A 23,535-nucleotide genomic window follows, 5' to 3' on the forward strand; every position below is an offset into this window, starting at 1 on the left:
GATCATGTGACTTTTACAAAATGGCGGATTGCAGATACTTGTGATCAGCCTCGTGTGATGAACTTGCTTAAAAGTTTTACTGTTATTAGACTGATTAAGAGGATGACATCAACAAATGTCCACGGCAAAACCAAAACGGGATTTGTTGACGTAAGTTACATATTATACCTTTCATTTCAGCTATGCCAAAGGACATAGAACCTGCAACGGAGACTTGGTACTGTAGTCCGCTAAACTTGACTGTATTATTATTAAGTTAAGTTAAGTTAAGTTTATTTTCCAGTACAGGATTGAGGTCCTCTACACTGGACTCATAATCATACAATAAATACATACATGATACAGTATATAATGTACATGTAGCATTGCAGGTAATAATCTATAAAGTTTCGTTAGTTGAGTTTTTAAGAAATGTTCGATTTCCATGTTGATAATTTCAAGGTGTTCATGTTTATATATTATTGTTAACACAGTTCATAATGACAACTCTGCTCTATAATTATAGAGTAGGTCTTGGTTTTCCCAGAATTTGTCTAAATTATTTTTAAAACAGTTTATATTAGGTGATGATATAACAGATTCTGGAAGAGAGTTCCAAATTCTGACAGTTCGCACAGTAAAATAGTTTTTCCTCAATGTTGATGTTGATTGTAGGGGGCAGAGTTTTTTTGAATTTCCTCTAGCACTATGTTTGGGGGCCACATCTGACCATAACCTTATACAGTTACAGCAGTCTTTATCATATAATCCAGAAATCATTTTGAACACCTCAATCATGTCCCCACGCATACGCCGGTATGATAGACTGGGCAATTTCAGTTTTTTCAGCCTTTCCTCGTATGGCAATTTCTGTAGTCCGGGCAGGCATCTGATGGCCCGTCATTGAACACTTTCTATCAGGTCGATTTCCTTGTTTTTGTATGGATACCAGATTGAACTTGCGTAATCTAGCTGGGACCTGACAAGTGATTTGTATAATGGTATAAATAACTTTGTGTCCATAAAATGAAATGTTCTACGTAACATACCAAACATTGAATTGGCTTTTTTTTACTTTGTTGCTGATATGGTTTTCAAAACTTAAATCTGATGCTATAGTTACTCCAATATCTTTCTCACTTGTTGTAGTCAGCAGTTGTTTATTCATTAAGTTGTAATGGTGGTTTGTATTTATAGACTTTCCAATATGCCTATGTTTACATTTGTCCGGATGCATTTTTAATAACCAATCTTCACTCCATTTGCTCATGGTATCCAAATCGTTTTGCAGGATTTTCCTATCTTCTTCGTTGGAAATTACTTTGAACATTTTTGTGTCGTCTGCAAAAAGATATATCTCAGAGTTTACTAGATTAGGGAGCTCATTAATGAAGATGACAAAGAGAAGTGGTCCGAGTACTGAACCTTGTGGTATTCCAGAAGTGACTTTTGTCCACTCTGAATCTTCCCCGTTTACTGTGTCCTAATAATTAGGATTTTTATATTAGGCAAAAATGCGGGTGTATGGTAATGCGCTGGCATGCAGGAAACACCATGCAGGATCGGGATTAATGAATGGTCATGGTTAAAAAAACTCCTTATGTAGACTAGGGGTGTCTGTTATGGACAGGTGCTCCCCATGTAGAAGTGCCTGTTATAATGGTAGGTACTCCCTATGTAAAATTGTCTGTTATGGACAGGTGCTTCCTATGCAGATGTGTCTGTTATGGACAGGTGTTCACTATGCAGATCTGACTGTTATGGACAGGTGCTCCCAATGTAGAGGTATCTGCTATTGGCAGGTGCTCCCTGTGTAGAGGTGTCTGTTATGGACAAGTGCTCCCTAGGTAGAGGTATCTGTTATGGACAGGTGCTCCCTATATAGAGGTATCTGTTATAATGGGAGGTACTCCCTATGTAAAAGTGTCTGTTATGGACAGGTGCTCCCTATGTAGAGTTACCTTTATGGGAGGTGCTCCCTATGTAGAGGTGTCTGTTATGGAAAGGTGCTCTCTATGCAGAGGTGAATGTTATTGACAGGTGTTCCCTATGTAGAGGTTTCTGTTATGGAAAGGTGCTCCCTATGCAGAGGTGAATGTTATTGACAGGTGCTACATATACATACATGTAGGTGCACGTGTCTATTATGGAGAGGCACTCCTTGTACAGAGGACTCTGTTTCAAAAGGTGTTTCCTACGCAGATATGTATATGTTATGGACAGGTGCTCCCTATATAGAGGTGTATGTTATGGACAGGTGCTCCCTATATAGAGGTGTCTGCTGTGGACAGGTGCTCCTTATGTAGAGGTTTCTGTTATGGACAGGTGCTCCTTATGTAGAGGTGTCTGTTATGGACAGGTGCTCCTTATGTAGAGGTGTCTGTTATGGACAGGTGCTCCCTATGTAGAGGTGTCTGTTATGGACAGGTGCTCCTTATGTAGATGTGACTTTTATGGACAGGTGCTTCCTATGCAGAGGTATTTGTTATGAACATGTCCTCTAGTGGTGGGCGGTATTATCGGTATACGGATATATCCAGGTTCAGTTTGAAAATGATATGTATCGCGGTACGATTTAGTCATATCGGTTCACTCGGAATGATTCTGAAATATCCGTATATTTCCATGTAATTTTCATTTAATGGGAAATATTTTTAAAATGACCATTTGTATAAAAATTAAAACTAAAATATATGTTTTAACAACATTTAGACCAAATGTATAGGTTAAGATGGATTTTTGGGATGTTATTATACGTAGATTACGATCGATCTTGTGCTTAGTAACGTTTCAAAATGGCGGCCTTCATAGGCACGGATGATAACCTCTTAAAAATTCCCAAAGCAAAAGCGGCTGTATGGCAGCATTTTGGCCTTATAGCACGTAAAGAGGAAAGAAATAGCGAGGAAAACATTGCTGAATGTCGATTGTGTAGGGCAATCGTTAAATGTAGTGGCAGGATAACAACACAACAACAGTCAATCAATCAAGCATTTCCCCCTAAAAAAACAGAATATAAGTGATAAATTCACAAAACATTTGTTTCATACTCTTTTTAGGTGATTGACAGAAAAAAAAACATGCAATTTTTATTGTACAAAAATAATACCAAAATATCATGATACGTATCATAAACACTTATGATGTATTGTGATATATCGCGATACAAATTTTTTTTGCGATACCCATCCTTAATGTCCTCCCTATGCAGAGGTGTCTGTTATGGACAGGTGCATCCTATATAGAGGTGTCTGTTATGGACAGGTGCTCCCTATACAGAGGTATCTGTTATGGACAGGTGCTCCCTATATAGAGGTGTCTGTTATGGACAGGTGCTCCCTATATAGAGGTATCTGTTATGGACAGGTGCTCCCTATATAGAGGTGTCTGTTATCCTTAATGTCCTCCCTATGCAGAGGTGTCTGTTATGGACAGGTGCATCCTATATAGAGGTGTCTGTTATGGACAGGTGCTCCCTATACAGAGGTATCTGTTATGGAAGGTGCTCCTTATGAAAAGGTGTCTGTTATGGACAGGTGGTCCCTATATAGAGGTATCTGTTATGGACAGGTGCTCCCTATATAGAGGTGTCTGTTATGGACAGGTGCTCCCTATGTAGAGGTATCTGTCATGGACAGGTGTCCCTATGCAAAGGTGTCTGTTATATTTGGAGGTACTCCTTATGAAAAGGTGTCTGTTATGAACAGGTGCTCCCTATATAGAGGTATCTGTTATAATGGGAGGTACTCCCTATGTAAAAGTGTTTGTTATGGACAGGTGCTCCCTATGCAAAGGTGATTGTAATGGACAGGTGCTCCCTATGCAGAGATGTCTGTTATGGACAGGTGCTCCCTATGTAGAGGTATCTGTTATGGACTGTTGCTCCCTGTGTAAAAGTGTCAGTTATATTTGGAGGTACTCCTTATGAAAAGGTGTCTGTTATGAACAGGTGCTCCCTATATAGAGGTATCTGTTATAATGGGAGGTACTCCCTATGTAAAAGTGTTTGTTATGGACTGGGGCTCCCTATGCAAAGGTGATTGTAATGGACAGGTGCTCCCTATGCAGAGATGTCTGTTATGGACAGGTGCTCCCTATGTAGAGGTATCTGTTATGGACTGTTGCTCCCTGTGTAAAAGTGTCAGTTATAATGGGAGGTACTCCTTATGTAAAAGTGTCTGTTATGGACAGGTGCTCCCTATGTAGAGGTGTCTGTTATGGACAGGTGCTCCCTGTGTAGAGGTTTTTGTTATGGACAGGTGCTCCCTATGCAGAGGTTTCTGTTATGGACAGGTGCATCATTTATAGAGGTATCTGTTATGGAAGGTGCTTCCTATGCAGAGGTGTCTGTTATGGACAAGTGCTCTCTGTGTAGAGGTGTCTGTCATGGACAGGTGCTCCATTTGTAGAGGTGAATTTTATGCAAAGGTGCTTCCTATGCATAGTTGTCTGTGATGGACAGATGCTCCTAAGTAGTTCTGTCAGAACAGATTCTACTGTAATTGAAATTTCTGGCACAAATTGGATTAGGCTATATATTACTGGTTGGACAAGAACATACATATATGCCTGTATTTATTATGTTACTTATGTTACTAGGGGAAAAACTATGACCAAGGTCGTCCTTCATACACAGAGAAGGCAGTGAGTTACATAGCAGACATTATAAAAGATGGATCACGCTCAAAGTCAGGTACAGTATTAACATTGAATTAAATTTAATCTTATAGCCTAGGGTTACATGAAGAAATGTATCTTAAGCTTTTTTCTGACAATGACAGGCTTTCGGTGGCAAAACTATTGTCAACATTTTTGACTTAAGCTGTACTTTGTACGGATTGAGTCTAAGGCACTACTTCCAGTAACCTTTCAACTCAGTAATTTAAATACCGTTGACCTATAACACGCTAATTTAAATGTCGTTGACCTATACTGTGTACTACATCTCACCCCAACACTGTTGACCTAAATCTCTCCCCTCCCTCCTCCCTATTCCCCCTGTGCCTACATGTGTATAATGACACCTCCTTCCAGCTGACTGCTGTCCACACAATCTATACACACTGGTGACTCCCCCATCTATCTCTGTTACTGATCTTGATATCTAAGTCTTATAGACCTAAAAGTTATAATTTAAAAAAAGTAAATTAATCAAAGTTTGTTTCCGTGTACATTAAATAATGTTTTTGAAAACAGACCTGCGGTAAAAGCTAATATAAGGCTGCCATTATGTGTGCATGGTTTTACTTGCATACATAAGTGAGCAACATAAGAGTTAATACAAAAAAACTTTTTTTAATGAATATAAGACTTTTGCTTTCTTTATTTCAAAATCTTTTCTTTCATTTATAAGAATTTTGATAAAGAAGAATGTCAAATAAACATATATATGTTTTTTCTGTGATCAGTTGAATATTGTTGAAATAATTGATATCAAAGTCGATCACAAGACATTTGACTGCTGTTAGATACACAAAGCTTTTAATTGAGCTTAATTTTCATATAACATACAGTATCTGTTTTCTGGGAAATAGAAATCTGCCTAACAGCTTAATGTTTTTTATAATGAATTAGTCATATATTTATCAATAGAAAATTATAATTTTTTTTTCACTAATGATAATTATAATTGTAAAAACAGAATGGTGTATCTTAATGTCATATAATCAACATAAATTAAAACTAAAAATCATTTTGAATTATATTATCATTTGTGGCAGTATTGCAAAAAATATTACATTTACATCTATGGTTAAGTGAAACAAGTACATACAGTCAGACCATGAAGTCAAATTATGGTCTACAATTTCATTTCTTCTGTTTGATTTAATTAAGCTGTACTTTGTATGGTTTGAGTCTAAGGGATTACATCCAGTAACCTTTCAACTCTGTAATTTAAGTGAGGTTGACCTACGACATGCTAATTTTAATGCAGTTGACCTATACTATATCTGAGCTATATGGATACATTGTTCTTGCCATTATAATACAACAAATCCTGTCCTATAAATTGATATGAATAAATGCTATATATTTTTGGGTATAATTTTTCATCTCTTGGTTCCAATAAACATACAAAACAATCACATTTATATAAACTAATTTTCATAACGAAATATGTTTTTTGCACCTCGCTAGCCTAACAAAAATGCAACTTTGGGGGTTTCACTATACTCATGAAATCCATATATACATGTACGGCATGATCATTTCTATAATAAATGTAATGGCCTTGAAATCATCTTTTTTGCCTTTTCCTCAAATACATATGAAAATCATATACGAAAAAAAAACCCACAGAAACTGTATTTTTAGTACATCAGAATGAAATCACTGAATACACTGAATTTAATGAGACACTGTTTCATGTTTGATACCTTATTATTATTCAAAATATGATTGCAGAATTTACTCTTTGTGTTTATTCCCCATAATGCATGCTTCTTAGATTAATACCAAAATCTATTTTTCATAAATCAGACTGAATCCATCATTGTGATAAAAACGGACACAAACAGTGTTAAATTACCATACTTATGTTGAAATAAAATACCTAAAAAAAGCTTTGATTACCTAATGATGGCTTCAAAAGTTTACATGAAAATTAAAATATATTTTGATATTTTCAACATTTACAAAATAATTTGAAATATAGGTGGCTTATGATATTGTGTAAAATACAGATAACCTTGAGTGAGTTCAGGTTGTAGATATTAAGCATTAATGGTTTTCAGTTGGCAACTTGGCATTCATAGCCAATATGAATATCAACTGTAGGGAGGAAAATTTCATGATGCACGTTAGCTTCATGGACATTGCTAATGATACAAAAAAGCCTTTCAATCAATATCGATTAAATATGCAGGAATGAAAGAAATAATATGCATATGCACGAAGAAGTTATATATAGGATATTATCCAATTGATGTTGTCAGAGTAAATTGAAGATTGCCATAAAGGGATTTAAAGGATATGATAAATACAACGTACACATAATAACAAATCTTTGAATGACAAATAACATTTTGTTGCCATTTTTTCAAAAGAATGAGAGAAGGAAATATTTATAAATCATTGACTCATGGTCGACCCTAATTGTGATTTGCTATTTGTTTATCAATAATGAAATAAATCATCATCTTATGATAGAGTGCTTGCATTTATAATAAAACACTTTAAGCTGGAATTTATAGTTGTCCAACTGGGAATTTACATGATGTGTATGATATGATGTTCACCAATATCAAATTCATTTATCTAAGGAATTGCAATGTCTTTCGATTATTGTATCGCATGATACATGTTCTTTGTTTTGAGTAGAAGGAAATAGAAAATTATCTCTAAAAATGTGTATAGAAATGTTTTTTACCATTGCAATTTGACAACAATTGATGGCCATGCTGTTGTGCATTGAGATTTATCATTTATGTTATCAATGCAAATCATAATTCTTGATTTGTAACTTTTTTTAGGCTTAAGTCTCAGTACTTTCAGTACTTTGATTTGTATTAATTTATGATGAATATCCAAGTTAAGAAATTGTCATTGCTGTCAATCAATTTTGAGGTATACTGTTGAATCTGTTACTCACCTAGTTGTAGTGCATGGTTTTATTTGTGTTGTAGGTAATATATCTTATGATGTTGTGGAACTTGGAGCTGGAACAGGGAAGTTTACACAAAAAATCATCAACAACTTACCACAGGTAAGTATATAAACAACCAGTCTCAGACATTACGCAGACATTAAGGTGTTAATATATTTCTATTCGATGGCTCTCCATATTTAAACAAAGTTTGTAGTTTATTGCCAAAGTTTTGAATAATGTCAGGGTTGAAGGGAAGATTATCTAGTAAAACAAATCAGAATTCTTCAGATTCATCTGATAATTCTTAATAAAACCATAGCTTCTGGTATTTGGTCTTCTATAACTGGAAAAATGCCTATTTCTATATGAAATGAACATGTTTATCTTTATATCTGATTGATAAGATGTAGCATTGAAAAATAATAGAAATATTTTTAAACTTCATCAGTCATCAGATGGTGGACTATTCAAATCGCCTTTCGTCCCTGATCCCTCATCCATCCATTAACAATTCATGTTACCGCTATTTCTCAGAAAGTATTGAAGGGATCTTTCTCAAATTTCATATGTAGGTTCCCCTAGGACCCTAGTTGTGCATATTTCATTTTGGGACCGATCTATGAACAAGATGGCATTTTGGGACCGATCTATGAACAAGATGGCCGCCAGGCAGCTATCTTGGATTTTGATAGTTAAAGTTTGATACCTCTATTTCTCAGAAAGTACTGAAGGGATCTTTCTCAAATTTCATATGTAGGTTCCCCTTTCCCCCAAGTTGTGCATAATGCATTTTGGGACTGATCGGTCAACAAGATGGCCGGCCAGCGGCCATCTTGGATTTAGATAATTTAAGTTTGTTACCACTATTTCTCAGAAAGCACTGAAGGGATCATTCTCAAATTTAACATGAAGGTTTCCATAGGGCCCTAGTTTTGCATTTTGAATTTGGTAACAAGATGGCCAACCGGCTGCCATCATGGATTTAGATATTTATTGCTATTTGTCAGAAATTACTGAAGGGACATCTCTCAAATTCCATGTGTAGGTTCCCCTTGGGCCCTAGTTGTGCATAGTACCTTTGGGACTGATCAGTCAACAAGATAGGCAACCAGCTACCATCTTGGATTTCACTGCTGTTTCTCAGAAAACAATGAAGTATAAACATATGTAGTATGTTTGAAAAAAGTTTGAAAAGCAGGGAAAAGATCCCTCTTTCCATTGTCAGACATAGATCATTCTTTGGTGGGCACTAAGATCCCTCTTGGATCTCTTGTTTTAAAATTGATTAGAAGAGAAGAAGATATTTGTTACAGTTAAACTGTTTTCTTTACAAAGGATGTAAAGTACCTAGCCACAGAACCTATGGATGGCTTCCTGGACACACTAAAAGGACTCTGTCCTTCTGTCAGCACAAAGTCATGTACTGCAAGTGACATCCCGTTACCTGAAAACTCTGTTGGAGTAAGTACCAACAGTCTCACCATACCTGAAAACTACATGTTACAATCTCTTGACTGAAAACTCTGTCATTGGTGGTACCAATTACAGTCAAACCTGTCTAAACGTCACCCTATATATTAAGTCACCCTGTCTAATCCATCACATCCACAGTCCTAGCTCCCTCGATATTTTCTATATATTTCACCTGTTTAATGCATCAACATGTCTAACGCGTCTTTGTCACACATTTCTTACACATATTTTGTACAAATGACTTGTTTAATGCGTCGCTTAAATTGCTGATCCTAGCCTTACCTACTTTAACCAGACGGTGGTGCACTGACTGGATAATTAAGCAAACAAAAATGTGTGAACACTCCTTCACCAGCACCCCACTTCCCCTTACCTGAAAACTCTGTTGTTGTAAGTATTCTCCGAATCATTGTTGGTGTAAAAACCAGTTATCTCCCTTTACCTGAAAAATGTTGGAGTAAATACCAGTTGTATCTTCTTACCTGAACTGAAATCTCTGTTGTACCTCCACACCTGTAAGCTCTGTCTGTCATGTGCCAATTATATCCCTTACCTGAAACAGCACCAAGCAGTACTAGTTATCTCCCCTTCAGTGTCAGCTCTGGTATGTGTACATATCTCCCTATAGAGACAGCTTTGGCAAATAATACATTTAATCAGCAACAGCTATTCTATTTGCTAGTTATCTCCCTTTTATTGACAGCTATGTAAGTCCAAATGTCACTGTGTTGCAGACAGTAGTGGCTGCTCAATGTTTCCATTGGTTTGCGAGTGATGAGAGTCTGACAGAGATCCATCGTGTACTGGTGCCAGGGGGAAAGTTTGGTAAGTTACGTTAACGCTAGCTCTAAGTTCTACAAGGTTAATCCTGTTATTGTTAAACGAAATTTTAATGAATATGATATCCTTATGTGTAACAATATATATATCAACACAACATTTTATCATTTCATTAACATCGTGCATGAGTTTTCTCGTGTGTTTTAGCCAAAACTATTTTATCATATATAACCTTTTTATAAAATCAAAAATTTACAGTCCGTTCTTTAGTTCTTACTTGCCTATGTCTTATCCTGATCTTTTAGATGTAATTATTATTTATTTTCTATCTTTATTATGACTTATAGTTTGGCCCTAAATGACTTTGGTTGTCGATGGGCAGTAAAACACAAACAAACAAACAAATAAAAGCTATACCAAGAGTTTATCATGGTGTTACTTATATTGCTGTATCTGGATGAAAATTTTGCTTGTTGTGTCTGCTGAATCGGTTATTATGTTTACTACATTGATTATGCTGTATACCTTATTGGTTGTCATGGTGCCACATTGGTTGTCATGGTGACACATTGGTTGTCATGGTGCCATATTGGTTGTGATGGTGCCACATTGGTTGTGATGGTGCCACATTGGTTGAGATGGTGCCACATTGGTTGTCATGGTGCCACATTGGTTGAGATGGTGCCACGTTGGTTGTCATGGTGCTACATTGGTTGTCATGGTGCCATATTGGTTTCCATATCTAACACATTGGTTTCTATGGCCAACATAGTGGTTGCTATCTTTTCCAATTTTGTTATCATATCTCTCACAACTTTTGTTGCCTTGTCTAGCTAACCACTATAGTTTCCATTTTGACAGTAATGGTTTGGAACAACAAGGACTGGTCTGTACCATGGGTCAAGGATATTGAGACTATTTTGACAGGTTACTATGGTGATACCCCTCGAGCTGTCAACAGAACATGGAAAACTGTAATAGAGAAATTTTCAGGATTTCAATGTAAAGAACACATCTTTCAGGATGGAATAGAATTTAAGGTAATATGTCATCTTTGTCTTTGAAATCTGGCTTTTTATCATCTGTAACAAGGCTGACCTTGTCTGCTCGCCCAGAAGAGTGGATTTGGCCGTCGGACTAAAGAATGTTGACAGCACACTTGTCCATTGGACGAGTAAAAAATTCTGATGCTGATTATCACCTAGACCTTATTGCTCAATATATATGTGACTATCAAATGAATACAGCTAAAACAACGCATAATATACACAGTCACATATGCTTAACTACATTGTATCTGGAAAATATTAAGGGCAAGTGAAATTGTCATTCTGACAAGTAGATTTAAGAGGAGGACTTGTCCGATGGACGAGTGCATTTCAAACATTTGCCACAGCCCTGCTTTTATCATCTAAAAATTATACAGTCTCCTGAAATGAAGGACTATCAAATGTATTCAAATAAATTAATCTTCACTCAATGTGACTGTAACTAAACTCTTCAAACAGCTTCTTCATTACAGTAACAAGGCATTCAACTCTGAGGTATGCCAAATAACTTGTTACAGTAAAGGGTCTATGATTTGTGCAAATGAATACTTTATCTTCTCATATTCAAGGTCACTTTTGTCAAATGAACTAAAGTCTTATTCTTTTATCATTTCATTTCAGGGAGACAGAGAGTTTGTTGTGGGTCACTTCTGTACTATCAGTATCATAGCCTCATTACCAGATGATGAAAAAGAGGCTGTGAGAAGAAGGATGTATCAAGTTTTAGACAGCCATGATGAGACAAGAAATCAAGACATCATTAGAATTCCATTCCAAACAGAATTGTATCACTCTGTTAAACTTTGACACTTTTGCTGTTGAATTGTTTACCTGTTCGGTCTTTTGATTGAAGGACATTTCAGTATTATAATGAATCTTTTAATTACACAAAATTATCTTCTCATGAGAGATGGTATTGGTTGTTATGTTATTAGTGTTTATGAGACAAATTATTAACCACTATGCCACCACGTCAAGGATGTGTTCATTTACCACTAGCCTTCTACATCAGGATTGTAATGACCTAATAGTTAAGATGTCTGATATCCTACCTCTCAGTTGTAATTACCTAGTGGTTAAAATATTTTCCCACCAGCCCTCCACTTGTAGATTGTTAATGGCTAAGTGGTTAAGGTTATTTGTATTTTACACTTCTGGTAGCCTACTACCTCTTAGATGTCTAATATCCTACCACTAGCCTCCTATGGTAGCCACAGAATTATAATGCATTGCAGCCACTTTATCATATGGTACCTGTATGGCAGCCATAGTGTCATACTTACATGATAGTCACAAAATCATACCTGTATGACTATGTGATAACTACATCATCATACCTGTATGACACCTACATCATCATACCTGAATGACAGCCACAACACCATACCTGTATGATAACCACATTATCATACCTGTATGACAGCCACAACACCATACCTGTATGATAACCACATTATCATACCTGTATGACAGCCACATCATCATACCTGTATGACAGCCACATCATCATACCTGTATGACAGCCACATCATCATACCTGTATGACAGCCACATCATCATACCTGTATGACAGCCACGTCATCATACCTGTATGATACCCACATTATCATACGTGTTTCACAGCAATATCACCATACCTGTATGACAGTCACATCATCATACCTGTATGACAGCCACATCACCATACATGTATGACAAACACATCACCATACCTGTATGACAGCCACATTATCATACCTGTATGACAGCCACATTATCATACCTGTATGACAGTCATGTCATCAAACCTGTATGACAGCCACTTCATCATACCTGTATGACAACCACATCACCATACCTGTAGCACAGCAGGGATCAATCTAGGTTTTGGGGGAAACTACCCTTTTTCAAAATAGGGGAAAAGTTTGGCGAAATATAGGGGAATTTGAATCTTCTTATTTTGGTCCAAAATTATATGCATTTTGACAAAAATGTACTGTAAAACAACTAATTTTATTTTTAGATTAAGTAAAGCAAGATTTTAAGCTCAATAATGAAAAATTTGAGTTAATCATAAAAATGCAGTAGCTGTATAATAAATATGAAGAAATTTGCAAACAAAAGTTAAAAAAAAAAGAATAATGAAAATTACTCACAGGGGAATTTTTGTTACAAAAACAGTCATTTTTTTAGCTTTAAATGGGGAATTTTTAAATCTTCAGGGGAATTTTAGGCCAGAGGGGAATTCATTCCTTGAGGGGAAATTTACCTATAAACGGTAATAAATAAGAGCTAGATTGATCCCTGCACAGCCACATCATCATACCTGTATGACAACCACATCATCATACCTGTATGACAGCCACATCACCATACCTATATCACAGCCACATCATCATACCTGTATGATAACCACATTATCATACCTGTATGACAACCACATCATCATACCTGTATGACAACCACATCATCATACCTGTATGACAACCACACCATCATACCTGTATGACAACCACATCATCATACCTGTATGACAGTCACATTATCATACCTGTATGACAACCACATCATCAAACTTGTATGACAGTCACATTATCATACCAGTATGACAACCACATCATCAAACTTGTATGACAGTCATATTATCATACCTGTATGACACCCCATCATCACACTTGTATGACAGTCACATTATCATACCTGTATGACAACCACATCATCAAACTTGTATGACAGTCACATTACCATACCTGTATGACAACCACTTCATCATACCTGTATGACAACCACATCACCATACCTATATCACAGCCACATCATCATACCTGTATGATAACCACATTATCATACCTGTATGACAGCCACGTCATCATACCTGTATGAAAACCACATTATCATACCTGTATGACAACCACGTCATCATACCCGTATGATAACCACATTATCATACCTGTATGACAACCACACCATCATACCTGTATGACAACCACACCATCATACCTGTATGACAACCACATCATCATACCTGTATGACAACCACATCATCATACCTGTATGACAACCACACCATCATACCTGTATGACAACACATCATCATACCTGTATGAACATCATCATACCTGTATGACAACCACATCATCATACCTGTATGATACCCACATTATCATACACATCAATATACCTGTATGACAGTCACATCATCATACTTGTATGACAGCCACATCATCATACCTGTATGACAACCACATCACTATATCTGTATGACAGCCACATTATCATACCTGTATGACAACCACATCATCAAACTTGTATGACAGTCACATTATCATACCTGTATGACAGCCACATTATCATACCTGTATGACAGCCACATCACCATACCTGTATGACAGTAGCATCATCATACCTTTATGACAGTTACATTATCACACATGTATGACAGTCACATTAGCATACCTGTATGACAATCACATTAGCATACCTGTACATGTAATGCTATTCAGAATGTAATTCAGTTCACTGATAGTATTGGTATATGATATTTTGTAGCATGATGAACATTTTAAAAGTCTAATTTAATTTGCAAATGTAATTAGTTATACATAATTTTATATTTTGATTGAAAGCAATAAACCTTATATATTTTTCATTGTGTTGTTTATTTTACTCAAACTGAGGCATGGCTAAGTAATCAAATTACTAAATCTTTGATTGTATCCCAGAAGTGTTTATTTTCTAGCCCACCATCATCAGATGGTGGGCTATTCAAATCGCCTTCCGTCCGTGGTCCATCGTCCGTCCGTTTTTCCGTCCTTCCGTCCGTCCGTCCGTCCGTTAACAATTCTTGTTACCGCTATTTCTCAGAAAGTACCAAAGGGATATTTCTCAAATTTCATATGTAGGTTCCCCTAGGACCTTAGTTGTGCATATTGCATTTTGGGACCGATCGGTCAACAAGATGGCCGACAGGCAGCCATCTTGGATTTAGATAGTTAAAGTTTGTTATCGCTATTTCTCAGAAAGTACTGAAGGGATCTTTCTCAAATTTCATATGTAGGTTCCCCTAGGACCCTAGTTGTGCATGTTGAATTTTGGGACCGATCGATCAACAAGATGGCCGACATGTGGCCATCTTGGATTTTGATAGTTAAAGTTTGTTACTGCTATTTCTCAAAAAGTGCTAAAGGGATCTTTCTCAAATTTCATATACAGGTTCCCCTAGGACCCTAGTTGTGCATATTACATTTTGGGACCGATTGGTCAACAAGATGGCCGACAGGCGGCCATCTTGGATTTTGATAGTTAAAGTTTGTTACCGCTATTTCTCAAAAAGTGCTGAAGGGATCTTTCTCAAATTTCATATACAGGTTCCCCTAGGACCCTAGTTGTGCATATTGCATTTTGGGACCGATTGGTCAACAAGATGGCCAACAGGCGGCCATCTTGGATTTTGATAGTTAAAGTTTGTTATCGCTATTTCTCAGAAAGTACTGAAGGGATCTTTATCAAATTTCATATGTAGGTTCCCCTAGGACCCTAGTTGTGCATGTTGAATTTTGGGACCGATCGATCAACAAGATGGCCAACAGGTGGCCATCTTGAATTTTGATAGTTAAAGTGTTACCACTATTTCTCAAAAAGTGCTAAAGGGATCTTTCTCAAATTTTATATACAGGTTCCCTAGTTGCGCATATTGCATTTTGGGACCAATTGGTAAACAAGATGACCGACAGACGGCCATCTTGGATTTTGATAAGTTAAAGTTTGTTATCGCTATTTCTCAGAAAGTACTGAAGGGATCTTTCTCAAATTCCATGCATAGTTTCCCCTTGTACCCTAGTTGTGCATAGTACCTTTCAGGACTGATCCATAATGCCTTTCGGTCTGATCGGTAAACAAGATGGCCACCATCTTAGATTTCATTGTTGAAGTTTGTTACCACTATTTCTTAGAAAGTACTATAGCAATCTGTCTCAAATTTTATTTGTAGTGTGTTTGAAAAAGTTTGAAAAGCAGGGAAAAGATCCCTCTTTCCATTGCCAGACATAGATCATTCTTTGGTGGGCGCCAAGATCCCTCTGGGATCTCTTGTTTATTTGCAGGTATAATAAATTATATTATCTACATGTGCATTTATTAAAAACATCACATGTATTACAATTGTTACATTCATAAGCATATCTCAACTCAATCTGATTAAAATCAGATCTTCGATTATTGTACTGGAGTGTAGAGTATCAGTAGAGCGTGATCAAAGGATCTGATTTTAATCAGATTGGTATCACCTTTTAACGAAACAGAAGCCTCCTAATCTAACTGACTAGAAATTTTATTGAAACAGCAGATTGGTACATAATATCTGACTGACTACTGACTAGACATGCCAGGGAAAGCAAGGTTAATACTAACCCTATGGAGCTACGTTTTACTATCTAATACTATTTTTATACCTATTCGAAAATAGATGTCATCGAAGGAAACAAAACCTTGGTAACACTGTCAACTCCAGACTAAGGTATAATAGTGAGTTATCAAGCAAAAGTATGGAAACAGAAGTTTGGTACAAATTAACAAAGACTCTACGGAATTAGAAGTTAATACCATAATCTTTGAAGGAATGTATTGTTCATGGAAAGAGACGTTTGGTACCACTATATCTTACTGACTTGAATGAGACTTTCACGTAACTGCAAATTAGTACGTAATACCATATATTTTTACAGTCTAGACTTTTCATAGAATAGAAGTGTGGTTCCACAAAATAATCTCTGATAAAAACACTATTCACAGGAAAATATTTGACTAACTAGACTTTCAATTGAATCAAACAGAAGGTTGATACCACAATCTCTGAAGAATTGGACTTTTCAGGGAAACCATAACTTGATACAACACTGAAACACATGAAATGTTTCACAGAAATAGAAGGTTGGTGTCACAATTTCTGACCGACTTCATCTTTCTTGGTGACACAAGTTTTTCGTTTTTCGATCTCTATTTGTGAATGATCACGAAAGATCAAGATCAACACCAAAAGGAGATTTCCTTGTAACGATTTTAATGAATCAATGAAACAATGGATTTATTTTCTGTTTTCTTCTAACTATATTTACTAGATCAGCAACAGAGTCATGAGATTTTAGATCAATGTCAATGGTTGATGAGAAGAGGTACACTGAAGCTTATTCTTTCTATTATTTGTTTCAGAAAACGTTTATGGACCATCGAGATTCGCATGCTAATTTTCCTTGTGCTGTTAAGTTCAATAAGACATTGAAAATATGGCAGGAAATTTTATCATGAAAATATCACATGCATTGTGCGTCAAATTGAATGACCCGCTGACTAATTGTAATTTGGAATATCGCAAAAATATGTAGGCCTAGCGATTTCTTCATTTCTCTGTAATGTAATGTTCTGTGTAATATTTTTGGAATATAAAATAATCACATAATAATAGCACTTCATTATGTATACGCTACACTTAGTCAATGAGGGTCACCGACGATGCCCCTTATCATTTGGATATGAAGTCTGGTTACAAATATATACAATAGTGCAATTTAGACGTGTTTGGAGGTTAAAATTGTAATGTATACTAGAAATGATTAACACAACCGACAGCGTTGTCTGAATTGTGAAACTTAGGGCTAATTGCGAAATTCTTAAAGTGAATAGTCGGACAAAGAAAACCAGTCTAAATGCGTTCATTGGCCTTCCAAAAGTTCTCACATACTAATACGACGGTCAAGTTCTGCTTAGTTTCCCAATTCTGACCATTAAAGTAAAGAAAAGTTGAAAGCATTGAAAGCGAGGCTGCGTGGAAATGTAACTACGGACATAGTGAGCCGGGAGGACGTTTTAGAATTCCCAAACTTTAAATAAATTTCTTCGTACGCAGACAGATTTTGACGAGAGATTTTATTTTTCCATTTCATAAGAAATTATACTGGATACATTCACACCATTTTTACCGACTTTGGCCATCCTTGCCCGACTGTTCACTTTAATGTGATAATGTATGCTTAAAATGTATGTCTTCGTTGCATTACGTATCATAATATCGTGAGAAGTAGAGACAATGGTTTATATGATATTTGGATACATCAAGCCCAATCAGATTAAATACAGATCCTTATTATCACTACGTTGGATAAGAGGATCTGAGAACATCCCTTTAGGGGTCATGTCAAGATGACCTTTTGAAATGGCCAATCAAATTGGCACTGCCAGAATCTTGACTGGGGACGAAATAGTTTGAAAAAGCTGTCCAAATTATGTTCGTGTATGTAGTCATCTCGCCCGAAGTGCAGAACAACGCTAATTGTATATGTATACTGGGGCGAAAAGACGTTTTCAATTGATGCTCTGAAACACACGTGGTATAAAGGTCATCTGGACGTGACCCCTTATGGGATATTGTCAGATCCTCTATTGAACGGATTGGTTATAAGGATCTGTATTTTAATCAGATTGCATCAAGCCGATAATGAACACTCATTTATAATCCACAGATTGAGATATTACGATTATCATTTAGCTATAAGCATTTCTGTATTAAGTGAAAAGTATTTCTGTATTTAGCAATTAACATTAGGCATTTCACACTAAGCATTACACAATATTAATGAACATTAAGCACGTTATATTTACATATTTTGTATTCAAGCACCAGGCCCGTATCTGCCAGGTAAGCACATAAGCCCGTTCAAGCACATCATATTTCCTCAGTTTATGTATTAAAGTCGAGAAATTCCAATATTCGAGAGATGTTTGGAATGTACTGGTCAGTAACTTTGGAGTTTTATGCGTATGTTTTTTGTAAAACTCGTTTTAGAATGAGTGTAACGTGTGAGAATGATAGTTTATACATTGTAAAAGTATTGGAAATTAATAAATAAAAGCTATATTGTTTTACCAGATAATATTCACGATTAGCCAAGCTCGTATCCGTGTCAACAGGAAATAAATAGTGTTTGCCTGAGAGTAACTTTAATTTGATTCTAAACTAGGCATTTCAGGTTTGGAAGTCGATTAGATTAGAGATAGTTTGTTTGATGTGGTGAGACACAAAGTGTTTGAGTTTTGATGTGGTGATGCTCACATCTGTCTCTTAAAAAATGGATTTATGTGGTGATGCTCACATCTGTCTCTTAAAATGAACTGTATCTTTTTGTTGTCGTTTATGAATTACAACAAAAAGAAAAGGAGCTCATTTTTAAGAGATAGGTGATGATGAGCGTATCAATAACAACAACAGAAAAGAAAAATGAGCTCATTTTAATAGATAGAGGATTCGGTCTATATATTGATATGTATTTTGCACTCACGTACGTTTCGGAAAGACTGAGTTTCTTTGGTGAAAAAATAAAGATGTTACCTATACATTGGGGGATGATCTGAACATTGCTAATTCTAAATTACGAACAGACCTTCTTGCTAACAAGGGATGAATTTCATATCTTCCAAGTCAGTATAGCTAAGTGCACATTCATTGAACACTTAGTATCAAAGATAACGTACAAAATTCATTTTCTATGATATCACGAGACTAAAAAATGTTTCATATACCCTACAGATGTATCAGCATGACCATTTGAAATGATGGAAGATCACGCAAAAACTGTCAAAAGCGATCAAATGGCACCATTTGAAATCTTATTTTCAACTGTTTCCCCGGATCCATTTCAAATCTTCTCGCGCCTGCGGCGCTCGCCTATACAACACCCTTCAGCTATGCGCCTGAGCACAAGTACAGTGTAGTAAAATAATTTGTAGGAATATATTGTAGCATTTTAAACACATCAAGGATTATATTCAAATATATACACATATCCTTGCGGATATGAATAAAATGATTGTCCATTCATGTTACGTACTTTCATGATGTTTTTATTCAGTTTTAAACCTTGCATCTCACAAAAAAACCCAAACACAACAATTCCTTTTAACCTTCAGTATCAAGCCATTAACACGACGTACTGGATTTCCATTAAATCAAACATTGTTTTGGTGAAATTCGTATACTATATGAGCTCACAACTTCATTTTTACCACACGCACACTGACAAGAAACACGTGATTTCCGGTTGCACGATGTACGGTACGACGTCAACATTCAGGTGGACTGTCAATCAGGTAAGTGGTCATCATTTATTAAGTAGCCACTGTGTACAGATAACGCCTTTATTGATACTGAAAATCAGATACTGTCGTCTGCATAACTACATGGACGTGTGGCTCACGATCCACGCGCTTGACCATCAGTAGTCAGATCTAGAGAGCGATATATACAATGTCATTCATTAGGTTCAAAATGACAATAAAGAATATGATTATGTTCAAAAAGTGTGATAATGTCACATGTGTTGAAACGTAGATATGACATGATTTGTAAATCGGAAATTATTTAATAGTGTACACCAGGGGTTACTGGTCTATACAAAATGTACATTGTTTAGCTCCAGTGGCTGGTTTCATTTTGTCTCCATATATGGTGGGTGGAATCACTGGTATGATGAGGGGGTGGAGGAGGCAGTGATTATATCGATTTGAACAGTACTACAGACATCGTCGGCGACCCCCATTGAACAGTCTACAACTACAACAAAATGTCACATATCAAAGAATTATATAATTTTTATTACTGTGGCTTTGAAATGAGCTATATAAAGGACTACATATGGTAATGGCTCTTTTTGGCCCCTAAATCTACCAAATTTCAAATTAAGGAATAAATAATTAAGTTGCTGAAGTATTGAATATGCCCCTGATAAAAACTTCATGATATTTTTGTTGACAAAAAGTATGTTTTTGCTATATAACCATGGTAACTTTGCATGAATTATGCAAATTTGAAAATTTTATTTTTTGATAGTTGTTGTTTAAAAACAATAAAGTACAACCTAGAACAAACTTTATATTTTATGGGAATTACCAGACATCAAGAATACTTCATTTTGAGAAATGTTAAGTTTGTTCTAGAATGCGCTCTATGTTAACTAGATGAAAAACTGCATAAAAAAGGTCAATTTTGATGAAATTTTCACATTTTGCATAATTTTTGTATAATAAAATAGTTGCCATAGCAACTAGAACTGTTATATTACCTAATAGCACTATCAAATATGTCAGGTATGTAGTTAATATTTGAAATGCAAGATTAACATCTTAAAATAACAGCCTTTTAAAAATAGCGGATTTGGGGGCGACAAATCACCCATACCATACCTAGTCCTTTCTAAAACTGAGAAAGTGACCTAGAATTTAACCTATCAATATTTATAATTGTGCCCTTAAGGTGACCCTTTTGACTGTCAGGCATTCGGACCAAATGCTATTCCAAATTTAAGGGTGACACTTCGAACATCTTTCTTAACAAAAATAAATGAATATCTGTAACTTTCACTATGAAGAACACACCTGTTTTTTTGACATGTTTGTACTAACTTTGAACTTGAACACATCTACAAATCCTGTGGATCTGGAATATATCACTAATTATTCATCACAAAGTCCTTAGGGATCAAATAATGTGATTTCACCAGATACATGTACAATGTTGTAGTTACTGATGACCGAGGTTCCTCTACTTTTGGTTGGCTAAGTTGCTACTCTTGTATATCAATCAAAATGTTTTTCTTTCAAAAATTATGCTACACCATATGCAAATATCTGAATTTTTATTACACAACAAAGCTATCTTCCTGTATTTAGCTGCTTTGGAGCATATGGAAAAAACCAACACATAAAGGGGTCCCTCTGCCAATTGTAAAAATGCCTATCTCTCTAATATACAATGCATGTTTCTGTTTTCACTAATACCATACCCTGATCATGGCTTGCAATGTTTAGATATAGCAGAGTAAATGTTTTATTAAAACACACAAAGTAAAAGAATAGGTCCAGGAATCCTAAGGTAGTAAAAATGCTTGTTTTCCAACATTTCCTTAGCCTTTTAGGAGAGTTTATGGTGGTCAGTGATCCAACATACATTTGTATTACCACTAGTTTTCTACACCTCGAATGCAAATTTGAAGACCATGCATGTAGGACAATGGCTAGGTACTGACGTCAGTGGTTTATCTCTGTGTCCTCCAGCTTTTTTTCTCCTCCTAAACTATTTATAGCTATCTCCTGCTATTCAGCATCTGTTATAAACTTCTGGAAATCCTTTTAAATGTCTTTTGTTTAAGGAAAATATTTAAGATGCAATTACATACTGTTCACAGTAAAATGTCATGGTATGATATGTCTGTGTGTATTTCATAGAAAAGGACATGATGTCCTTCATTCACCTGCCGTTTGGATATCTGTAACGTGTTTTGTATTGCCTGAGTAAGATTATATAAGATATGTAAGTTAAAAGGTTTGTAGATTACAGTTTTTCTTGGATTAATCTTGTGTAAGAATGCTAAGTAAGATATATAAGCGGTTTTAATTGGTAAGTTGAGTCGGAGAGGACTCATTACAGACAACAATCATGTAAATAGTTATTTGATTGTTGTGTCTTATCAAGCAATTAAATGGGATGTTTTATTGTTTTATTTAATTACCGAGGCTTTGATGACATAACTTCTTATAATCAATCACAAAACCTTAGGTAAAGGAACAGAAAGGACGTCTCTCCTTGAGGGGGATTTAAGTGGTAATGGTAGATCAGCTGATTATAATACACCTGGGTAAACTTTAATCATTGGTGTACACAACAATACTTAATACCCACATTTATTGCTCAGCGTGACGTTGTAACGCAATATTGAAAGCTGCTCTCTTACCCCTACATTGTGTTTTGTTTTGTTCGCTAAATGGGAGCAACAATGGGACTCATTAAACGTTTATCATTTATTTGTGAGCGTTGAGGAGGCCATTATAATGGCCTTCATCTGAGTAGCGGTTTTTTGTCTCGTTAAATGTGCTGATGTTTCTCAGTTCATACCTGTTCATTGTACAACAGTTTGGCGTGTTGCGGCAGGTGCTACCAGAGAGACCTGGAATACTCTGTCTTTGACTAGTATTTGTGTTTAAATTACAAACAGAAAAAAAACCGTGTAGGGCTTATAGGTTATGTGTAATCCCAGTTAACATCAAACTAGTTCATTACGGAACAGTCAGTATTTTAACGGCACCAGTACTTCAGTGTCGCGTGAAGGTAAGTGACAATCTTGTTTACTTTGTATACCTGGACATCATTCAGTAGCTTTAAATAGCTTTGTGTTAAAAGTTTAAATCGCACAAAATGTGCCCAACAATGACTACACATTTACTTCTGGCCACACTTGTGTATTCTGGCTTTGTTTCCTCAGCTTGAAAAGTTTAGTATGGTTGACAGATGTATGCTTGATTACTGAATCAAATGCACAGCTGTTTGGCTTCATACTAAACAATACCATCTACCTGTGTCTCAATGTCACAGGTGATTCTAGATCTGTGGCGTCATGTGTTTATATGTGAAGTCGGGTGTGGGTTATATTTGTATGTATTGTAAGAGGGTAGAGAACATGTGTGATCAGTGATATTGTCATGAAAGTAGGACTTGTAGTTGTATTTATGGTAAGAGATAGATATACATTTTATGATTTAAAATCGATACATACATTTTGATATTTTTCACACATTGACATAAACCTGTATTTTATACTAACATACAAGATGGCTGTTTATATAATAACTGTCTGCTACAACAAT

General features: G+C 35.9%; 2 protein-coding genes across 4 annotated transcripts in view; both read left to right on the forward strand.

Annotated features, from left to right (window-relative positions):
- Positions 1-12: 12 nt before the first annotated feature.
- On the forward strand, positions 13-13,780 carry LOC138329384 (uncharacterized). 2 transcript variants are annotated; one of them, XM_069276339.1, is made up of 7 exons: positions 13-150; positions 4,579-4,672; positions 7,605-7,684; positions 8,903-9,028; positions 9,775-9,865; positions 10,682-10,860; positions 11,491-13,780. In XM_069276339.1, exons 1-7 carry the CDS (start codon positions 58-60, stop codon positions 11,674-11,676), a joined length of 849 nt encoding a protein of 282 aa, XP_069132440.1. In that variant the 5' UTR covers positions 13-57; the 3' UTR covers positions 11,677-13,780. The 2 variants fall into 2 exon arrangements, with proteins under 2 accessions (XP_069132440.1, XP_069132449.1); XM_069276348.1 differs by lacking the exon at positions 8,903-9,028.
- An 8,793-nt stretch (positions 13,781-22,573) lies between these two features.
- Positions 22,574-23,535, forward strand: part of LOC138329396 (potassium voltage-gated channel subfamily KQT member 1-like) — a 74,290-nt gene continuing 73,328 nt past the window's right edge. For both annotated transcript variants that reach the window (XM_069276359.1, XM_069276376.1), the window contains exon 1: positions 22,574-22,999. The gene's annotated coding sequence lies outside the window, so the exon portion shown is untranslated. The remainder of the gene's footprint in view (positions 23,000-23,535) is intronic.

This window comes from Argopecten irradians, chromosome 1, assembly GCF_041381155.1.
Source record: "Argopecten irradians isolate NY chromosome 1, Ai_NY, whole genome shotgun sequence".
In the NCBI taxonomy this organism is placed as follows: Eukaryota; Metazoa; Mollusca; class Bivalvia; order Pectinida; family Pectinidae; genus Argopecten; species Argopecten irradians.